General features: G+C 44.6%; 1 protein-coding gene across 6 annotated transcripts in view; it reads left to right on the top strand.

Moving 5' to 3' along the window:
• The window catches only part of MOCOS (molybdenum cofactor sulfurase), a 56082-nt gene that overhangs the window by 14316 nt on the left and 20546 nt on the right, over positions 1-21220 (top strand). For 5 of the 6 annotated variants that reach the window (XR_010837084.1, XM_059041322.2, XM_067016030.1 and 2 more), the window contains exons 6-10: positions 1157-1356; positions 7698-7814; positions 9798-10259; positions 14703-14865; positions 20844-20922. Coding sequence is in view for 5 of the 6 variants with exons in the window: in XM_059041322.2 (XP_058897305.1) it covers positions 1157-1356; positions 7698-7814; positions 9798-10259; positions 14703-14865; positions 20844-20922 (1021 nt within the window). In the remaining variant the exon portion in view is untranslated. The remainder of the gene's footprint in view (positions 1-1156; positions 1357-7697; positions 7815-9797; positions 10260-14702; positions 14866-20843; positions 20923-21220) is intronic. The other variant, XM_067016029.1, reaches the window with a different exon arrangement.

The raw sequence follows: 21220 nt of genomic DNA, 5'->3' as shown, positions 1-21220 counted from the left end.
TGTTTTTAAAATAGCACTAAGGCTCGTACCTCTGCGTCAGTCATCTTACGTGGGGCAAATTCATGTGTGACGGGGTGGAGCACTCTTTACATGATGCTCTTTGTGTAGTGAAGAGTTTTGGAGTCAAACTGTGGCTCCGGGTGAGGGTGCTATAGAAGCAGCCCTTTCCATACACCTCAAAAACTATGCACCAGGGCTTCCCTGGTGGCGCAGTGGTTGAGAGTCCGCCTGCCGATGCAGGGAACACGGGTTCGTGACCCCGTCCGGGAAGATCCCACATGCTGCGGAGCTGCTAGGCCCATGAGCCATGGCCTCTGAGCCTGCGCGTCCGGAGCCTGTGCTCCACAATGGGAGAGGCCACAACAGTGAGAGGCCCGCGTACAGCAAAAAAAAACCCAAAAAACAAAAACAAACAAAAAAAACTACACACCAGCATGGGCTCCCAGGAACAGCTTGCTATTGCCGAGTTTGCAAGATCTCTTCTTGTTATTCCTAATACTCTTGCAGTTCATGCTGCCCAAGACTCCACAGATCTGGTTGCAAAATTAAGAGCTTTTCATAGTGAGGCTCCAGTGTACCCAGAACGTGAAAATCTAAAATGGATTGGCCTTGACTTGGTCAATGGTAAACCCCGAGACAACAAACAAGCAGGGGTGTTTGAACCAACCATAGTTAAAGTTCAGAGTTTGAACGTTGCAACTGAAGCTGCAATCACCATTCTTCAAATTGATGATCTTATTAAATTATACCCAGAAAGCAAAGACGATAAGCATGGAGGTTATGAAGATGCTGTTCACTCTGGAGCCCTTGATGACTGATCTGATTTCTTTGATTTATGACAATGTTAGATGCAGTTTTCTTGTACCTCGAGTATTACACATTAAAGTGCAAAAAACTGGAAAAAAAAAAAAAGGAAGATGACAACAACAATTTCTATGGAAAAATTCCACAGAAGCAGCAGTGGTTAAACTGTCGTTCAGTACCAATGACCTAATCATTTATCATGTGGGCAGTACCATGAAGTATTTACAAGTATTTAAAATCGTTAATATGAGGTCCAAGTTTGCCAGTTATAATGATCTCATTTTCTTAAAAATGAGATAGTGAATTTTACATAAAGTTCATGATCCCCTTTTGTTTTCATAACTGTTTTGAGGTGGAATGGAGAACATCAGGCAGCACACCTTTACCCTGGCTCAGTACACCTACACCGCCTTGTCCACCCTTCGGTACCCCAACGGAGCCCCTGTCGTGCAGATTTACAGTGACTCTGAGTTCAGCAGCCCAGAGGTTCAGGGTCCGGTCATCAGCTTCAACGTGCTCGATGACAATGGGAACATCATTGGTTACTCCCAGGTGGGTTTTCTTTTCACCTTGCTGACCTGTTCACATCAGAATCACTCTTATCTGGAATTCTGAAGCCTTTATGAGCCCTGAAATTTGCAGTCAAGGCCTCTGGGCCCTTTCAATAGCCATGATGAATCCTGTGCACTGTTAGAGAGGCCACTGGTCCTTCCTTAGAGGCTCTTTACTCTTGTTCTAACAAGCATGGCTATTTAGTTCTTCAGCCCTCCTTATTTAGCCACAGATGATCAATTTCAAATGGGACGAGAGAGGCTGAGTCTCTGATGGCAGTGGGTGGTGGGGGGGACAGCTGAAGCTTGCCAGCAAGGGAAGACACCCTAAAATAGTGCAGACAGAACAGCCTGCCTGATGTCGTTGCATGTACAAACAGCTTGGTAGCCCCACTGATACATCAGACCATATCATAGTGTTACACAAAATTCTGGACCTCTTACCACCATTTGTTTGCATGTTGCTTGGAACTCATAACTCTTTTTTTTTTTAATGAAGTAGGAATGATGTCCTTAGTAGCACAAAAGCCCTATGTCTGCCATAGTTCATCCATATTATGAGTTCAAAGGATTTGGTAGATTGGTTATAAAATAGTTTCTATAGATATACCCTTTGTATGTATTTTCCCATGAAAACAATTCAGGTTTGGGAACTGCTTGGATCCTTACCACAGTTGAGTAAGCTGGTCATTGCCCAGTACATTAAAAAATCTAGAGTCACACTGAGCACTCAGACATGGCACTAAGTGGTCAGCAGATGGGCTGTCACACGCTGGGCATGGGGAGCCCAAGGCCCTTCTCAGAGCCCGGGTTTCTAGAACTGCTGTGAGGAGCAGATTTGATCATCACAGAAGTTTGGAAGATAGTACTTGTCTTCCCTTGAAAACCGCTATCTCTGTACACCTTTGTCAAACCCAGAATTTCTCAAACAAAATCCATTTCTCAAGGAATCCTGTCCCCACTTCTGAACAGCCATAAACTTTCTGAGGAACCAACTTGAGAAATATTCTCTGGGGGAAATGTTGGTTCTCACTGGTGTCCAGGGGCTAACACTCTACAACCATAAGCTGTCTCTTGGGTGAGTTGACAGTGAAGACCCCAGCCCACACTGGCCCTCACTTACACAGCCCAGCGCCACTCAGAAGCAGGCAATTTTAACTGCTTCTGAGGGGTGGTGGAACATGCATCGGGGCCAAAGGTTTGCCTTCTCAAATATGTTATTCTAGGTTATTGGTACAATACGTTTCGTTCTCGAACCTAAAATAAGCGTATTTTTTCAGGGGTGTAGAGGAGGGCAGACAAGCGACCATGAAGTGTGCTGTGGCAGGCATGTTACCGAACTCAGGTTGCGCTGCTCACCACTCGAAAGCCAATAATCGGGCTTCCCTGGTGGCGCAGTGGTTGAGAATCCGCCTGCCGATGCAGGGGACACGGGTTCGTGCCCCGGTCTGGGAAGATCCCACATGCCGCGGAGCGGCTGGGCCCGTGAGCCATGGCCGCTGAGCCTGAGCGTCCGGAGCCTGTGCTCCACAACGGGAGAGGCCACAACAGTGAGGCCCGCATACCACAAAAAAAAAAAAAAAAAAAAAAAAAAAAAAAAGCCAATAATCGAGGGGCAAGTTTCAGTAGAAAGGAAAGGTGCTTTATTCTGAAAAACTGGCAATCTGGGGAGAAAGTGGACTCATGTCTGGAGACCAACTCCGAAGATTCTGCTCAGCCATGACAATTTTTAAAGGGAGAAAGGGGAAACAGTCTCAGTTAATCATTAAGGTAGGAGATCAGATTCTTCATCATTTTTCCATTGCGTGCAGACCCACTGACTTCTGATCTTCATTTGGTACTGTCTTGCCCTCATGGTCCACGTGCAATTGGATGTTCTCTTGCCACTGTTGTCCGCCTGCAAATTTGTTAACAGGGAAGCTGTTATTCTTTAGCTACTTAATTAGAGAGTCAGTCATTCTTTAACTACTTAATTCTTCATTCTTACTCCTTTTAATCCAGGAAAGGAATCAACCCGTTAAGCAAGGCATTGTGTACATTCAGTAGAACAGAAGTCTGGAGTTAGGTTAAATGTTACCTAGTGATCTCATTTTTACAATTAAGGTCTGTCTGAGGAAAACAGAAATGAACAAACAGAAAAGGGGCAAAAGAGCTGCTTACAAATCCCCACTATCAGACATCATTACACTTCTATGGGAATAGGAGTGAAGGTCTATCTTCTGTAACTGCTTCATGCTGAGAGAGGGTGTCGAGATCTCAGAGTGAAAGATGTCGACATGGGTCTGTAGCATCTCTTTGCTGACAATTTTAGTTGCCTGCTCACATATGTGGGCAGAGCAAGCTACAGTTATTCCTATGCCCACAAAGATATAGATTATTACGAGCAATAGCATTAATCCCATTCTTTCATCAGACACAGAGTCTGTGACTCTCTTGTCCTAATCATTAACTGCTCAAGCCTTTTCTTTTGTGACTTTGGGACGTCTGGCAGACTTCAGCTTTTCTATAAATAAGAGGCAGCCTTTGTACTTGGCAGGGGGGTGGTGGGCCCACAGGGTTCTGCTTGGTCCAAGCAGCGGTGAAAGAACCCCACCCCCGCATATGCCCAGAGAAGCCTGAAGAGGAAGACTCCCTCTCCCCCTCAGGGAGCCTATCTGGGTGCCTGGCTGACTTCACCAGGACCTTCATTCTCCAAGGCATCACACAGGATGAGTTTCTCCCTCTGTGCCTTTGTAGAGGAAGCTCATCCTATGAGTGGAGGCTGAGGCTGAGGCATGGCCAACTGCGCCGGCCCAGGAGAATCTTGGGTTTTCCTGGGCTCCTTCACATGTGGGAATTCCACAGGGATTTGGGGGGCCTTCGGAAAGATCAGATGGCATCATGGCTGGGTCTGGCTGTCTCTTTTTCAAGGGATGCATGAAAGAATTGAGCCTTCTGTAAGAAGATTTTGCATTCTTGTTTTTGACATCCAGGTCTCCAAATTTCATTCTCCCCTCTGTTGGAAGTTAGTCTACCCAGTGGTTAAGAGGGTGGGTTCAGATTTGGACTGCCTCTTGCTGGCTCTGGGAGCTTGGGTGAGTTAATGTAAGCTCCCCAATTCTCCGTGAAATGAGGGTAACAATGTTCCCTGCTGATAGGTTGTCACAAGGATTAAATGAGTTACAATAAACAGCCCCTTAGCACTGAGCTGGTATGAAGCAAGTGCTCCACTGCACTGTGGTCAGGCCGGTTTCTCACCCTCCCTGAATGCAGCGCTCATCCTGCCCCAACAGCCAACTCCTTCACCTGGCTGGGCACTGGCTGAGCCTGTGTGGGATTCCAAAGGTCTCAGAGTGAGAGGAGATGAGTTGTGATGAGAAATTAGTATGAAGGGTAAGCGTAGCCAAAACAGCCTCTTCCACCCACATGCTCTTCTAGGTGGGGTCCCTGTCTCTTTCCCCTTAGAATCTTGGCAGGTCTGTGGCTCACTCATAAACAACAGAATACTACAGGAGGTGACACTGCTTGGCTTTGGAGGCTGGGTCAGAAAAGGCCACGCAGCATCAGCATTGCTCCCTGGGGCATTCACTTTTGGAGCCTCGAGTTACTGTGTAAGGAGTTTTACACTGAGCGGCCATGCTGTGAGGAAGCCCAAAGCAGGCATGATGGTGACTGTCTGCTTTGAGCCCTTCTGGCTTGGAGGCCAGACACATACATGAGAAGCTGAGTCTCCAGGTGATTCCAGCCCCAGACGTCATGTCGCTCTCAGCCTTCTCGTCTTCCCAGCTCAGACAAGCCATCTCCTCTGGGGCCTTTCTGAATTCCTGACCCCCTGTAGCTGTGAGCACAATAAAATGGTTATTGTTTTAGGCCGCCAAGTTTGGGTGGCTTGTTTTGTGGCTGTGGTAGCTGGAATAGTGGATACGGGGTGGGTGGGGGAGGCTTCTCATTCAGCTTGGTGGGACTTGGGGTCGGGGAGTGAGGGGCTTTCCTAGGGGCTGCCCCTTGAATGGAGACCACCTGATCCTGGAGGTGGAGTAGGCCAGACCCAGTGGTGCCGCCAGGTCTCACCTCAGAGAGCAGGGAACTCCTGGATTTCACCAGCAGAGGTGGCTTCTTTTCACTCTGACCATCCAGGGGAGACGGCTAAAGGCAAGACAGTGTGGTCCCCATAAGGGTGTGTGGGAGGTAACACCGCTGTGCCTGCCTAGCGGGGAGGCCAGGCTGACCACGTGGTGACCTGTGTCTGTGTCCCCCACCTGTACTTCCCAGGGAGAAAAGTTTCAAAGGCTTCTCTGACTGGGCAAGATGTGTTTGTTTCCTTGAATGCATTTAGGGCACTCCCCCAAGTCTAACCTGAGTCACCAGGGCTGAGGACCCTCACTGGGCCTCCAGGCCCTTGGGGGAATGCAGCCCTGGACCCACAAACAGAAGAGCTGGGATAAACATCCCTTGTGCCAGCTCACCTTTGAGCCTTGTGACTACGAATCACCTGTCTAGCTTCCAGGGAACAGGAAAGAGCCTTGAAACTTCTGGATTGAATAGCAGTTAGTTCTGTGATTCAACCCAAAGTCTGAGACATTATGAAAACAAATCGATAACACACAGTGTCAACACGGTAATGTTTGCAGCCTGGGCTGGGAGCTGAGGCAGAGCTGCTCTGACTGGTAGCTCTGCTAAGTCCTGCTCTGGGAATCTACCCGGTAGCAGAGGATGCCAAGAAGCTGGCCCACGTCCCAGCTTCCCTCAGATTTTATTTTTGTGAATCTCCCTTGAAACATGTGGGCTCTTTTTTCAAAGATTAATTTATTAAAAAATTTTTTTAACAATTGAGATATAACTGATGTATAACATTGTATTCATTTTAGGTGTACAGTGCAGTGATTCGATATATATGTATATTGTGAAATGATTACTACAGGTTTAGTTAACACCCATCACCACACATAGTTACAAATGTTTTTTCTTGTGATGACAACTTTCAGTACTTACTCTCTCAGCCACTTTTACATGTGCAATACAGTGTTGTTAACTATAGTCACCATGCTGTACATTATATCCCCAGGACTTATTTATCTTATAACTAGAAGTTTGTATCTTTTGACCACCTTCACGACCCCCATCCCTTGCCTCTGGCAGTCACCAATCTGCTCTCAGTATGTATGAATTTTGATTTGATTCCACATGTAGGTGAGATCATACAGTATTTGTCTTTGATTTATTTCTTAGCAGTTTTCATTATGACTTAGCATATTTCATTATGACTTAGCATAATGCCCTCAAGGTCCATCCATGTTGTCACAGATGGCAGGATTTCCTTTTTTATAGCTGAATAATATTTATAAATCACATATTTTTAATCCATTCATCCTTTGATGGATACTTAAGTTGTTTCCATGTCTTGGCTAGTGCAAATACTGTAATGAACATGGGGGTGCAGATATCTTTTCAAGACAGTGATTTCATTTCCTTCGGATAAATAACCAGAGGTAGAATTGCTGGATCAAAGTTCCAGCAGTTCGTTCTATTTTAAATTTTTTAAGGAACCTCCATACTGTTTTCCATAGTTCCTCACCAGTTTACATTCCCACCAGCAGTGCACGAGGGTTCCCTTTTCTCCACGTTCTCGCCACCTCCTCTTATTTGTTGTCTTTCTGAGAATAGCTGTTCTAACAGGTGTGATATTAGATGCTAGCTATTAGATATTTGAGAGCTGATGTTATTGCGGTTTTGACTTACATTTTCCTAACAATTAGTGATGTTGAGTACCTTTTCATGTACCTGTTGGGCGTTTGTATGTCTTCTTTGGAAAAATGTCTGCTCATTTAAGAAATCAGATTGTTTGTTTTACATGTGAGCTCTTAACTTGGAGTGTGGTGTGAATTTGATATCTCACTTTTCTCAGGCATATGTTTATAACCCAACTGGATAAGATTTAATTATCAGGAACATTTTATAAAATGTGTTTTGTAAACCCATGATAGCTCATGGCACTTTAGAGCAAAATTCCAAACTCAGGGCTTCCCTGGTGGCGCAGTGGTTGGGAATCCGCCTGCCGATGCAGGGGATACGGGTTCGTGCCCCGGTCCGGGAAGATCCCACATGCCGCGGAGCGGCTGGGCCCGTGAGCCATGGCCGCTGGGCCTGCGCGTCCGGGGCCTGTGCCCCGCAGCGGGAGAGGCCACAACAGTGAGAGGCCCGCATACCAAAAAAAAAAAAAAAAAAAAAAAATTCCAAACTCATATTTTCATTTTACTGTTAAGAAAGAGAGGTCCAAGTATGGATCTGAAACTCCTTCCCAGGCAATCAGAGTAAAACTGGACACTCCTAACACTGGTTCCATGTCATATATTAAACCCGCAGGTGGATAAAATGGCCAGTCTTCACAACATCCACATGCGAACCGGCTGCTTCTGTAACACTGGGGCCTGCCAGAGGCACCTGGGGATAAGTGATGAGACGGTCAAGAAGCATCTTCAGGTTGGTACTGGACCGTGTGGTCCAAACGCTGACCAGCAAGCCCCAATGGTGGTGCCTCTAACTTCATTAGAGGCTGGTCCTGTGTCTGGGGTCAGGGCTGGATCTGCAAGCTCATTTCTCTGAGCCCACCCTGTGAATGTGTAAAGAAAAAGGGGTCAACAAAAATAGAAAACACTTCAAGATAGTATCTCCCTGGAAGTCATTTTTTAGTTTGAGGGCAAATATTTAGAGGCAGAAGAGGGGTTTTTTTGTTTGTTTGTTTGTTTGTTTTTTCCAGAAGAGGGCTTTTAACAGGGGGCAAGCAAATGTGAAAATGTGCTTGTACATGCAGAGGGCCCTTAGCTAGTTCAGTCCTGCCAGAGTGAAATCTCCAAGCAGGAGGTAGCTCATGTCTGGGTTGGGTGAGGAGAGGAACTCTTCTATGGGGCATTCTGCATTTCTCGGGTCCCCTCTCTTCCTGCTGCTCCTCTGGGCTGAGGTTTGTCACTTCAAGGTACAGCCTGTTTTGAACCATTTCATAAGAATGGTTTGAGAGGCAAAGAGCCCTTATTTATATCAGAATAGTTTCTAACTTAAGTTTCTTTTGGTTGCCACTAAATATTGAATATATTAAATCCCAACCAACTGTGAACAATGTTTTATTTAAAAAGGAGTGAGGGACTTCCCTGGTGGTCCAGTGGTAAAGAATCCACTTTATAATGCAGGGGACGCAGGTTCGATCCCTGGTCAGGAAACTAAGATCCCACACGCTGTGGGATCACGCTGTGGGGCAACTAAGCCCGCACGCCACAACTACTGAGCTCACACACCTCACCTAGAACCCACGTGCTGCAAACTACAGAGCCCACGTGCAACAACTAGAGAGAGAAAACCCGCACACCACAACTAGAGAGAAGCCCACGCGCCACAATGAAAGATCCCTCATGCCTCAATGAAGATCCTGCATGCCACAACTAAGACCTGACGCAGCCAAAAACAAAAAAAAGATAAATCTTTAAAAAAAAAAGAGAGAGAGAGAGAGAGAAGGGGGAATTCCTTGGCGGTCCAATGGTTAAGACTCGGTGCTTCCCCTGCACGGGGCGTGGGTTTGATGCCTGGTCGGGGAACTAAGATCCCTCATGCCACATGGTGCGGTTAAAAAAATAATAATAATAAAATAAAATAAATAGAAAGAGAGAGAAGGAGTCTCAGAACACAAACGAATGCAGTTCCAGGTGTAATATTGATCCTGTGGAATGCCGTGGCCTCATCTTGGGTGACGGGTTCAGCTCTGGGGGAGGCAGAGGCAGCTGGAGCAGCGACCAACACCAGGCTGCCAGGCTGGGAGAGGCTTGGGAACGTCTTGCCTTTCTTTCACCACCTCCCGACCAGGCACTCATGCTGCCTTTGGCTTTCATCCTGGCCTTGGGCCGGTTATTCATAGGGGCAGCACTTCTGTCTTGCCCTCTTGTCAAAGGGCAGCTGTCAGGGATGCAGACCTCCCTTTGGTTCTGAGAGAGGCTAAAAGGCATGGCCAGCAGGTGCTCTTCTCACTTAAGCCCTAGGTAGACCAAGGAGCTGACCCATCTGTGCTTCTGAAACTTTGGTCTGTCTTTTGATACCTCTGTGGGTGGGCACTGTGTGCGTGTTTCTGGTAAATGCTTTCCATGAATGATTTTTTTTTTTAACTTAAAAAAACAATGATTTATTTATTTATTTTTATTGAAGTTTGGTTGATTTACAATGTTGTATTTTTTAGACTTTTTAGTGGCCCCTCAGATTGGTATAGATCCCAATTCACAGTTGAGCAAAGCGTGACGTCCAGAGAGTGAGTCCCTGTGCTTCTGGACCTATGCCTCAGGCACACGGCTCCTATTAGTGTTGCAGTTCTTTTCTCCTGGGTTAATTTTATCTTATAAAATTTCCAAAACTTGTTTTACAAAATGGTTTCCACTCTATCCATGAGGAATGAGTCACTCTGGCTGACTTATTTCTTTATTCTAGGCCGGTCATGTCTGCGGAGACGATGTGGACCTCATAGATGGGCAGCCAACGGGATCTGTGAGGATTTCGTTCGGATACATGTCTACGCTTGAGGATGCCCAGGCCTTTCTCAGGTTCATCATAGCAACCCGACTGCGCCCGTCTCATGGCCAGCCTCTCCCTCTGGCCACTCCTGGGGAGGCTGGAGCCCTGCCAGCAGAGAGCGAGGCTCAGGACGCCGTGCCTGCCACCAGGGCCAGACGTAGTCCCTCACCTCAGGAAGATGCTTCCCCAGACTCCAGGGTTTGGGACAACTCACCCAGCACTGTGGATGCTGTGAGTTTGCTCCCACCTCTGCTGGAGACCACCAGAACAAAGCAGACCCCTTCGGAGAAAACTGCAGGCATCCCAGATGGGGGCCTTGGGTCACACATCGTCACCAACCTCTTCCTCTACCCAATCAAATCCTGTGCCGCCTTTGAGGTAAGGGTTTTAGTGGCAGCTAAAGAGATTGCTTCTTTGTTTACTTTATAATGTTGTTTGATAAAGCAAAGAAAAAAGTTCAGGAAGTGAAGGAAAGCGTGCAGAAAATCAAAATCAGAGTAGCCACTCTCATTCTGCCTTTCTTGGTTTGTGCTGACTTTTGACCATGGCTCTGCTTATGGGGACCCCTGAGAGGATCCTGTTTCTGGGTGTGACCATCTAGTTACTGTTGATAGTTAAGGATGTAACTTTCACTGAATGCGTGTGTGCTGGCCCCCTGCTGAAGCATCGTACCTGCTTTGTTTCATTTGATCTTCAAAACAATAATATGAGGTGCTGGGTAATATCATCCCCATTTTATAGATATGGAGCCTGGGGGCTATTGAGGTTCAGCACTTTGCCGAGGTCATGATCCCCTAATAAATGATAGAGCAAGGATTTGAATCCAGATATGCTGACTCCTTGGGTCCCTGCTCTCATGCGTCTGTTCCCCTCTTCTCTCCCCGTGGAGGTGAACTACATAACGTCTGTAAACATGCTGGCCTGGTAGTCACCAGAGCTGGGAGCTGGAGACCAAGTCCTAGGGACACACATAGATCATAGAAAGACAGCCTCATAGAAAGTTCCCAGCCTCCTGAGCCTCTGGGATGACAGGCTCCCTGGCTCCTGGTTGGACATACCATGGTCAAGGCTGTTTGTCGCCTGCATTTCGGGCTGGTCACACAGGAGCCTGTCCTCCAATCTGAGACCATAAATAAGCAAGTTCACCTCCACTCCTGAATGGAGGCAGGTGAGGAGTATCAGGACTCTATTTTCACAGATGAGTCATGTCCCATAGAAGAGCCGCATTGCACAGATAGTGTAGCAGGAATTAGTGTTCCATTTTACAGACAAGGACACTGAAACTCAGTAGGTTTCCTTTTTTGCTAAAGGTCTTCTATCCATGTGCTCTTTCAGAAACTACACACTGAACACCTGCTACCTGCTGGGCCCTGGGCCTGCTCTTGCTGTGCAGTGATGAGCAAAATGGAAATGGTTCCTTCTCTCAGGGTGTGCAGTATCTCAGAAGGGAAACAGACACTTTATGACACACACACACACACACACACACACATATCTATGTATCTGTCTATCTGTCATCTATCCATCCATCTCCATCATCTATCCATAGGCCATGATTTCGTACTAATACCTCCAATTCCAATCCAACACCACAAAGTTTATTTAGCCGTCCCCCTTTCTGCACTTGTAAATCCTGTGAGAAACCTGGCTCCCACTGTCCTCAATGAATACTTATTTGCCCAACTCCTTCCGTAACCCAAAGCCCAGCTGCACCAGCTGAAAGCTCACCCCTCACATGCCAACACAGACACACTGGCTGAAAACTTGGCCCAGACAAAGAAGAAGAAGAAGGAAGGAGGAAGCCAGTAAATGATAGACATGTTCCAACAGATGGGTGTGAAGAACCATGAAGGGTCTGAGAAACAGCCTGCCACAGTTTCATGGATGCTGACAGAAGACATGAGATTCCTGGGTCAGAGATAAAGGACTTACAACCCAGCACGCAGCATGAGCTTCATGGTGTGTTGCTTCTCTTTGTCCCCCAGGTCCCAAGACAGGGTCCAGAGGGGCCCAGGTGGATGCTGTGCTCATGTTCAGGAACCTCTAACTCAGGAAACCTGACTCTTTCATAATAGGAAGCCAGCCAACCTGTGCAGTCTTCGATCAGGGAGAAGCCATCACCTTGATAATATTGGACTGTGAGCAAACCTGCCCTCTGCTCCAGAGGGTTGTAGAGCTAGCTGTTCACTATGCAAACATCCTTGAAAAGGTAGTCTGGAACAAAAGGGCAGTTAGTGCTTCTGCTTTGTTAAAACAGGCATGCAGAAATGAGAAATCCATGGAGAAATGCCTCCCGATAATAAGACTGTCTTCTAAAAAGTTATTTGTAATTCAAAACATGTTCTCCTATAGACATAATGATTTAATGGTGGTTTCTGGGCCTAGCTACAATTATATAGACTATAGTATTGCTGAACTTGAGCGCCGTACTAGCAGAAGCTGCCATGGTCTATGGGGAGAGGTCTGATATACAAGACAAGGGCAGAGGTAAAGTGATTAACATCTGTGGATCATCTGATATATTTCAGTTGCTTTACATTTTATATTTTGTTTTAGTTTTCACTCAGTCCTATGAGAAACGGTAATAACGTCCATTTTACACATGACAAAGCCAAGGCTCAGGAAGGTTAGTTTTCCAAAGCTAATAACTAGCTAAGGTGAGATTTAAGCCCAGGTTTCTCAGTCCTCAAAGTACCCTCACCACTCCCACCCCACTGCACCACATTTCTGCGTCTTGGATACAGGGCTTACCTTGCTTGAGGTTCAGTTTGCCTTGACACTGTTTCTTCTTGAGCTCTGCGCCCTCCCCCTGGGGCCCGCAGCTCCTCTCCTTTGCTTTCCCTGATGCCTCAGTCTTTCCTCAGATCCCTCCCAGCAGGACCCACCCCAAAGTGCCCCTAGATTAAAAATTGTTTTCCTTTCTTCACTACCCCCACTTGAAGTTTTCAGAGTCCTTTGAGAAGTTGATTTGAGTGCTCAGAGGAAAATGAAGGGATGAAATTGATTCACAATTAGTGTGCGAATGGTGGTCTCTTAATCATAACACTATTTCAGAAGCATTGCTTGACCCACACCCTTCTTTAACAGACAGCTGGCTCCAGAAGAACCCTCACGGATGGAACTACTACACCTGCCGCGCTGTAAGCGACTTGTGTAACCTGTGGGCAAAACTGCAAAGACCTGGTCCCGTGTTATTGAAACTTCATTAGTTTTCCCCTAATGTTCATTTTCTATTCCAGATCCCATCTAGGACACCATATGACATTTAGTTCTTGTGTCTCCCTAGGCTCCTCTGGGCTGTACCAGTCTCTCAGACTTTCCTTGTTTTATAACCTTGATAGTTTTGAGGAGTATCCGTCAGGTAGTTTTTAGAATATCCATCAGTTTGGGTTTGTCTGATGTCTTTCTGAGGATTAGACTGGGGTTATGGTTTATTTTGGAAGTAGGACCACAGAAGTAAAGGGCTGTTCTCATCATATCATATTAGGGTACTGTCAGCATGACTTAACCACTGTTGACGTTAACCTGGAGCACTGGTATTTGCCAGGTTTCTTCACTGTAAAATTTCCCCTCCACTCTGTTCCCATACTGTTCTCTTTGGAAGCAAGTCACTAAGTGTAGCCCACACTTAAGGGGTAGTGAGATATAGGGAGTTATGCTCCACCTTCTTGAGGAGGGAACCCCTACATCAGTTATTTGGGATTCTTCTGTTTGAGGGATTTGCCTTTTTCTATTTATTTATTTATTTATTTGGACTCATGGGTATTTATTCTATACCTTGGATTATAATTCAGTACTACATTATTATTATTATTACTATTCAATATTTTCCAGTTTTGGCCATTGGGCATGCTTTCAGTTGACTCCTGCATCCCTTTGACATACCCCCATCAGTTTGTTTTTTGAGCACTTCCTTACTTTTCTAGCACTACAGGATGCTCCTGGCTCATCTTGTATATTCCCTGACCCAGCCCTAGAATAAACCATTTCTCCAAGGAGTCCTGGTTCTTTTTATTGGAGAATGGTATTAAATGCAAGATCTGGGCCCTGGGCATAATTCATATTTTAATTTTGTAGAAATATGAAGAATTGAGGAAAACTTACACGCTGAAAGTGGATCAACTCAGGGACCATTCCAGTGTAGCCACAATTTGTGCAATAAGTCTGTAGTACCAGGATATGCCTGTTCAGGCATCCACCACTGTGGGAGGACACACAGAAAACAGGTGCAAGGGAGGCCTGTGGGGAGGGGAGTGGGACACAGGCTGGGGTGGAGACCTACTTTTCAAGTACACTCTTGTGCTCCCAGAATGTTGTACTGTGCACACGCATTACCTACTTAAAAAGCAGGTTGAAGTGGAGAAGGGTGCAAACTGGATCTGGAGGGTGAATGGAAGGTATCTCAATCCCAAAGTCTCCTTTGCTTGTCTTCTTTGTTTTACTTCCTTCTCTTCATCTCTTTTTTCCTTCAAGAGTCTGTGCTGAATTTCTTTTTTTTTTTTTTTTGTGTGTGTGTGTGTGTGTGTTACGCGGGCCTCTCACTGTTGTGGCCTCTCCCGTTGCGGGGCACAGGCTCCGGACGCGCAGGCTCAGCGGCCATGGCTCACGGGCCCAGCCGCTCCGCGGCATGTGGGATCTTCCCGTACCGGGGCACGAACCCGTATCCCCTGCATCGGCAGGCGGATTCTCAACCACTGCGCCACCAGGGAAGCCCTGTGCTGAATTTCTGAAGTCCTCTGCTTTTGTACAGCCACTGTGCAATAAATGCGAAGATGATTTTTGAGGAGCCCTGGCTTAAAATACATTGACCTTTTTGTTCAGGTGACCAGGTGGCCTCTAGGAAATCAAGGGCTGCTGTACGACCGGAGCTGGATGGTTGTGAATCACAACGGTATTTGCCTGAGTCAGAAGCAGGAACCCCGGCTCTGCCTGATCCAGCCCATCATTGACCTGCAGCGAAGGATCATGGTCGTCAAAGCCCAAGGTCTGAAAACTGGGTTCAGTTTTACAAAGCAGCTGTCAAGAGTAGCTTTTTTTTCTCATAGGAAAGTAAAGTCATGGCTTTTCCTTTACCAAATATTAAAATAATCCAAAAGGAAGTGAAATGATGTCTAGAAGAGACAACGGAAAGTTTGTTCCTTTTATGCTTTTGGGATTTCTTTGGGGGCAGAGTGTTGGGAAGAGGTAAAGATCTGACAGTCCAATCAGAAAGTAAAGAGATATAGATATGGAAATTATATGTTGTCCTCTTACTTACATTCCTTTTAATTCCTTCACTCATCATATGATCTCCAAGCTTTGATTCTTCCTTGTGGATTTTTTTTTTTTTGGCGGCTTGGCTTGCAGGGTCTTAGTTCCTAGACCAGAATCGAACCTGGGTCCTCAGCAGTGAAAACGTGGAGTCCTAAACACTGGACTGCCAGGGAATTCCCCCTTGTGGATTTTTATTATGAACTAACACATATAAATTCATAGGCCAGCTCCGTCCAGTGGACCCTTATGTGATGATGGAAATTCAACATCTACATTGTCCAGTTTGGTAGCCGTGGCTACTGAGTGCATGAAATGTGACTAGCAGGACATGAACTACATTTTAATTTTATGTGATTCTAATTAATTTAAATTACCAAGTGTGGCTAGTGGCTACAGTGTTGGACAGCACAAGTATAGAGAATACTATAAAACGTACTTACAGCATCCAGTTTTAACAAACCTTCACATCTGGCCACATTTGCTTCAATTTCTCCTTCTTCTCTCCCTACTCCTCCCCACTTCTCTTACCTCTTACTACCTGCCTCCTTTCTCCCTTCTCCGCTACCTCTTCCTCCTCCTCCTTCTTTTAAGACATAAAAGCATTACAGATATAGCTGAAATTCCCTATGTACTTCTCCTCGGTCTCATTCCTTTTCCTTCCACACCCCACCTACCATTTATAGAATATTCTAATTTCCCTCCTAACGTATAGCTGTGCTTTTGTGATATATCCCATTTCCATATAGTCAATGATTATGTTTCTTGGCTGTGGGTGTTCTATTCTGTTCCAGTGGTTTATTTTTTCTTGAACCAGTAAACCAATGTTAATAACTATAGAATGAATTTTGATATCTGGTAGGGCATGTTCTTCTACCTCATGCTTCCAGATTGTCTTGGCTATTCTTGGCCTTTTGTTCCCTCTATGAATTTTAACACATGCACAGATTTGTGTAGTCACTCCCATCATCAAGGTACAAAACAGTTCCAGCACCCCAGAAAACTCCCTCATGCTATCCCTTTGTAGTTTCTCTTCTTCCCACCCTTAACACCTGGCAATCAGAGATCTGTTCTCTATCACTATAGTTTTATTTTTTTGAGAATGTTATATAAATAGAATATATAATATGTGACCTTGTATTTACCGTACATTTTTGATAGATTTGTTTTACCAAGCTAAAGTAGTTTTTTAAAATTTAACCAAAAGTTTTATCATGACTAATAGTTCTTACTAAATGCTCTTTCTGCATCTGTTGGTTATATTTTTTCCCTATAGTCTATTAGTGTGATAACATTAGTAGATTGTCTAGTACTGAACTATCCTTGCATTCTTGGAGAAAAGAAAAACACTATTTGGCAATGATTTTTTGATACATTGATGGATTTAGTTTGCTAATATTTTATTGGTATTTTTGTACCTATTCTTATTAGTGAGATTGAGAAGTTATCTTCTTTAAAAATTTTTTTTTATTGAAGTATAGTTGATTTACAATGTTGTTAGTTTCTGGTATAAGGAAAATGATTCAGTTATAAATATATATATAGTATAGTATATATATATACTTTTTCAGATTCTTTCCCATTATAGTTTATTACAAGATACTGAATATAGTTCCCTATGCTATGCAGTAGGACCTTGTTGTTTATGTATTTTATATATAATTGTTTGTATCTGCTAATCTCAAACTCCTAATTTATCCCCCCCTTTAACCATAAGTTTGTTTTCTATGTCTGTGAGTCTGTTTCTGTTTTGTAAATAAGTTCATTTGTATCATTATTTAGATTCCACACGTAAGTGATATTGTATGATATTTGTCTTTCTCTGTCTAACTTACTTCACTTAGTATGATAATCTCTAGGTCCATCCATGTTGCTGCAAATAGCATTATATCATTCTTTTTTATGGCTGAGTAATATTCCATTGCATATATATATACCACATCTTCTTTATCCACTCATCTGTTGATGAACATTTAGGTTGCTTCCATGTCTATTGTAAATAGTGCTATTGTAAATAGTGCTGCAGTGAACGTTGGGGTGCATGTATCTTTTTGAATTATTGTTTTTTCTGGATATATGCCCAGAAGTGGGATTGCTGGATCATATGGTAATTCTATTTTTAGTTTTTTAAGGAACCTCCATAGTGACTGCACCAGTTTACATTCCCATCAACAGTGGAGGAGGTTTCCCTTTCCTCCACACCCTCTCCAGCATTTGTTTTTTATAGATTTTTTAGTGATGGCCATTCTGACTGGTGTGAGATGGTACCTCTTTGTAGTTTTGATTTGCAATTCTCTAATAATCAATTGCTGTTGAGCATCTTTTCATGCACCTATTGCTGATCTCTGTGTCTTCTCTAGAGAAATGTCTATTTAGGTCTTCTGCCCATTTTTTGACTGAGTTGTTTGGTTTTTTGTTATTGAGCTATATGAGCTGTTTGTATATTTTGGAAATTAAGCCCTGTTGGTCACATCATTTGCAAATATTTTCTCCCAGTCTGTAGGTAGTTGTTTCATTTTGTTTATGGTTTCCTTTGCTGTGCAAAAGCTTGTAAGTTTGATTGGGTCCCATTTGTTTATTTTTGCTTTTACTTCTATTGCCTTGGGAGACTGACTTATGAAAACATTGGTATGATTTATGTCAGAGAATGTTTTGCCTATGTTCTCTTCTAGGAGTTTTATGGTGTCATGTCTTATGCTTAAGTCTTTAAGCCATTTTGAGTTTATTTTTGTGTATGGTGTGAGGGTGTGTTCTAACATCATTGATTTACATGTGGCTGTCCAGCTTTCCCAACACCACGTGCTGAAGAGACTGTTTTTCTCCATTGTATATTCTTGCCTCCTTTGTTGAAGTTTAATTGACCATAGGTGTGTGGGTTTATTTCTGGCTCTTTATTCTGTTCCATTGATCCATATACCTGTTTTTTGTGTCAATGCCATGCTGTTTTGATTACTGTAGCTTTGTAGTATTGTCTGAAGTCTGGGAGGGTTATGTCTCCGGCTTTGTTCTTTTATTTAAAAATTAATTAATTTATTTATTTTTGGCTGTGTTGGGTCTTTGTTGCTGTGCACAGGCTTTTCTCTAGTCGTAGCGAGCAGGGGCTACTCTTTGTTGCAGTGTGTGGGCCTCTCATTGTGGTGGCTTCTCTTGTTGTGGAGCACAGGCTCTAGGTGTGCGAGCTTCAGTAGTTGTGGCACGCGGACTCAGTAGTAGTGGCTCACAGGCTCCAGAGTGCAGGCTCAGCAGCTGTGGCACATGGGCTCAGTTGCTCTGTGGCATGTGGCATCTTCCCGGACCAAGGATTGGACGCATGTCCCCTGCATTGGCAACGGGATTCCTAACCACTGCATCACAAGGGAAGTCCCTCCAGCTTTGTTCTTTTTCCTCAGGATTTCTTTGGCAATTCTGGGTCTTTTGTGGTTCCATATAAATTTTAGGATTATTTGTTCTAGTTTTGTGAAAAATGTCATGGGTAATATGATAGGGATCGTATTACATCTTTAGATTACTTTGGGTAGTATGGCCATTTTAACAATATTAATTCTTCCAATTCAAGAGCATGGGATATCTTTCCATTTCTTTGAATTGAAATGTTACCCTCTTTTATTATACTTTTCTTGTTTAAGTTTGGATACCCAGGATATTAACATACAAAAAGAGTTGAATGGGTTACTCTTCTTTCTATTCTCTGAAGCATAAAAATGTATATCATGACTAAATAGGATTTATCCCAGAATATAAGGAATAAGAGAGAGAGAAAACAAATACCCAAATATCTTCCACTCCAGATCAGCAGCACTTTGTGAGGGGGTGTGGTATATCAGATGTTCTGCTCACTTGTAGGGACTTCCAGCACTGTGGGTGGAGGAAGGGCATCCTTTGCAGGACACGTATGGTAGGACAAACTTTTGGCCCTAAATAATTAACATTAAAACAAGGCATTATAATTGTTTTATGTAAATGACTTGGCACTCCAAAAGATTTCAGGTTATCTTGAGTCCAGAGGTTGGAATCTTTTATTTCTCTGTATCTCTGAGCTGTACGAGCACAGGGCTTAGTATATCCGGAATGAACTCAATCCCCATGAACATTTTTGGGGGCAGCCCTTGAGCTCAATCCATATGGGGACCCCAGATTAGGTTGCCTGTTTAACAAGAGGCCTGCAATGACCTTTATAAGCCAGCTGAGGACCATATTTATGATTATATATGATTTGTGCAGAGTCTTGGGTAAGGGTAGAAAGAGGCTGAGCGCAGGTCTCCTGCTGGCAGCCCAGGGGTGCATTTCCACCGTGCACTTGTACACGTGCTCTCCCCCTGCTGTGGTTACTTCCTCATAACCAATGTTCCAGGACTCACTTTACCGTTCTCCCCTGTGGATGCACACCTGGTGCAATCCCATCCTTCCATGAACAGCCTTTTGACACAGCAGCATCTCTAATCACTCAGCACAGCACTCTCCAAACTTCTGGAGCTTTCTGGATGAGGTGTCTTCTGGCCTTCGCCACACAGGGACAGGAGTGTGGAACTGGTCGTGCTTGTGTAAGACATGGACAAGCAGGGGACAGAGCTGATGAAATACCTCTTACGCATATTGTTACTTCTCTGTCTTTGTTGTGGTGAAAGGCTTGTTGTGATTGGCATGGGTCTGGGTAGCAGTCATGATCTGAAGTTCGTGAGTAGGAATGGATGTACCCGTTTGCTGTGCTGTGTGTGATGAAACAGGACCAGCATGAGCAGGGATACAGGTGTGCTTGATGTGTGCTTGCTGGGGGCAGGTTGGGTCATGCCGGTAAGCAGTGTGAGTGGCGGCAATGCTGAGAGGGTGCAGGGCACGGGTGGGCCACACAGGAGGAGTCCACAGAGTAGGAGCCACCACAAATTCCACTCAGGTGTCTTGGCTTCATGCAGTTCCCTATATTTTTAATGACTCACGAAGGATGAGAAAGAGTGCAGAGTGGCAGAGGCCCTCAGCCGTTCCAGGCTTTAGTAAAGGTCTTTCACTCATCAGTGGCCATGGATCTGTTTCCTCTAGTTTCTTCCACATATTTTATTCTAAATCTATTGAAAGAATGAATACCACTTGAGCTGAGTACTGGGTATATGAGTGTTTATTATTCTTTAGACCACTATGGATATATATTAAACACTCCTTTGTATATATGATGTATGTAACAATTTTTTAGAAAAGAATGGCTTCCCAACCCCACTGACATAATAACAGTTTTTTGGTTTTTTTTTTCTTGGTGATAATGATGATTGATGCAAGAATCCAATTTGATGCGGATTCCTAGGGGCTACTGAGAATTGACACTATGCTGACATCCTTACAGAGTGAGCCTCCATGTCTGCCTGCCTATTTCTAAAGGATCTAAGGTAGCTTAGTGAGCAATGATGTCACGATGTGGAGTCACGCAGAGGTAGTAAAAGCTTCCAGAGGAATTTGTAGTATTCCAAGGACTGTGGATGTGACTGCCCCAGTGCAGAGTCTTCCATGACAAAGCTGCTCAATGCACACGCTGTTGGTGGTACCGATAATGATGAAGAAAATCTCTGTGTTATAAAGAGATTTCCAAGACTCAGCCACTTACTTGATTCAACCAATTTCCAGGGTCATTAAAATTCTTGTATATTTCAGGATAATGGACTTTTTTGGGACATACTTGTTTTTTTTTCCTTGATGATAAATTTGTCTCTAACCTTTATTCAATAGGGATGGAGCCTATAGCGGTGCCACTTGAGGAGAACAGCAAACCGGCTCAGATTTGCCAAAGCAAGGTCTGTGCGGACAGGTGAGGTTGCAGCAGGTGACACTTGCAGGTCTAGCTGCAGGGCGGCTCAGAGGGGGGAAGAGAGCAATGCCCTGTGCCATCAGTCCTCGGCTGCATCCTCTGTCCGGTCTGCTGCCGCTTCTCCCTCACACACTCCACTCCAACCACCCTGGCTCCTAGCTCTTCTGTCGCTGCCAGCACGACCGAGGGCTCGAATTCAGGCGGCAAGGGGATGAGGAAAAGGTTTAAGAGCAAAGAGTGAGGACGGGAGGGACACCAGGAGCCATTGCAAACAAGTGTCAATTTTATTGTTTATATG

Source organism: Kogia breviceps, chromosome 15 (genome assembly GCF_026419965.1).
Source record: "Kogia breviceps isolate mKogBre1 chromosome 15, mKogBre1 haplotype 1, whole genome shotgun sequence".
In the NCBI taxonomy this organism is placed as follows: Eukaryota; Metazoa; Chordata; class Mammalia; order Artiodactyla; family Physeteridae; genus Kogia; species Kogia breviceps.
The sequence above is the reverse complement of the archived record's forward strand: the minus strand, read 5'-3'. Positions and strand labels throughout refer to the sequence as shown.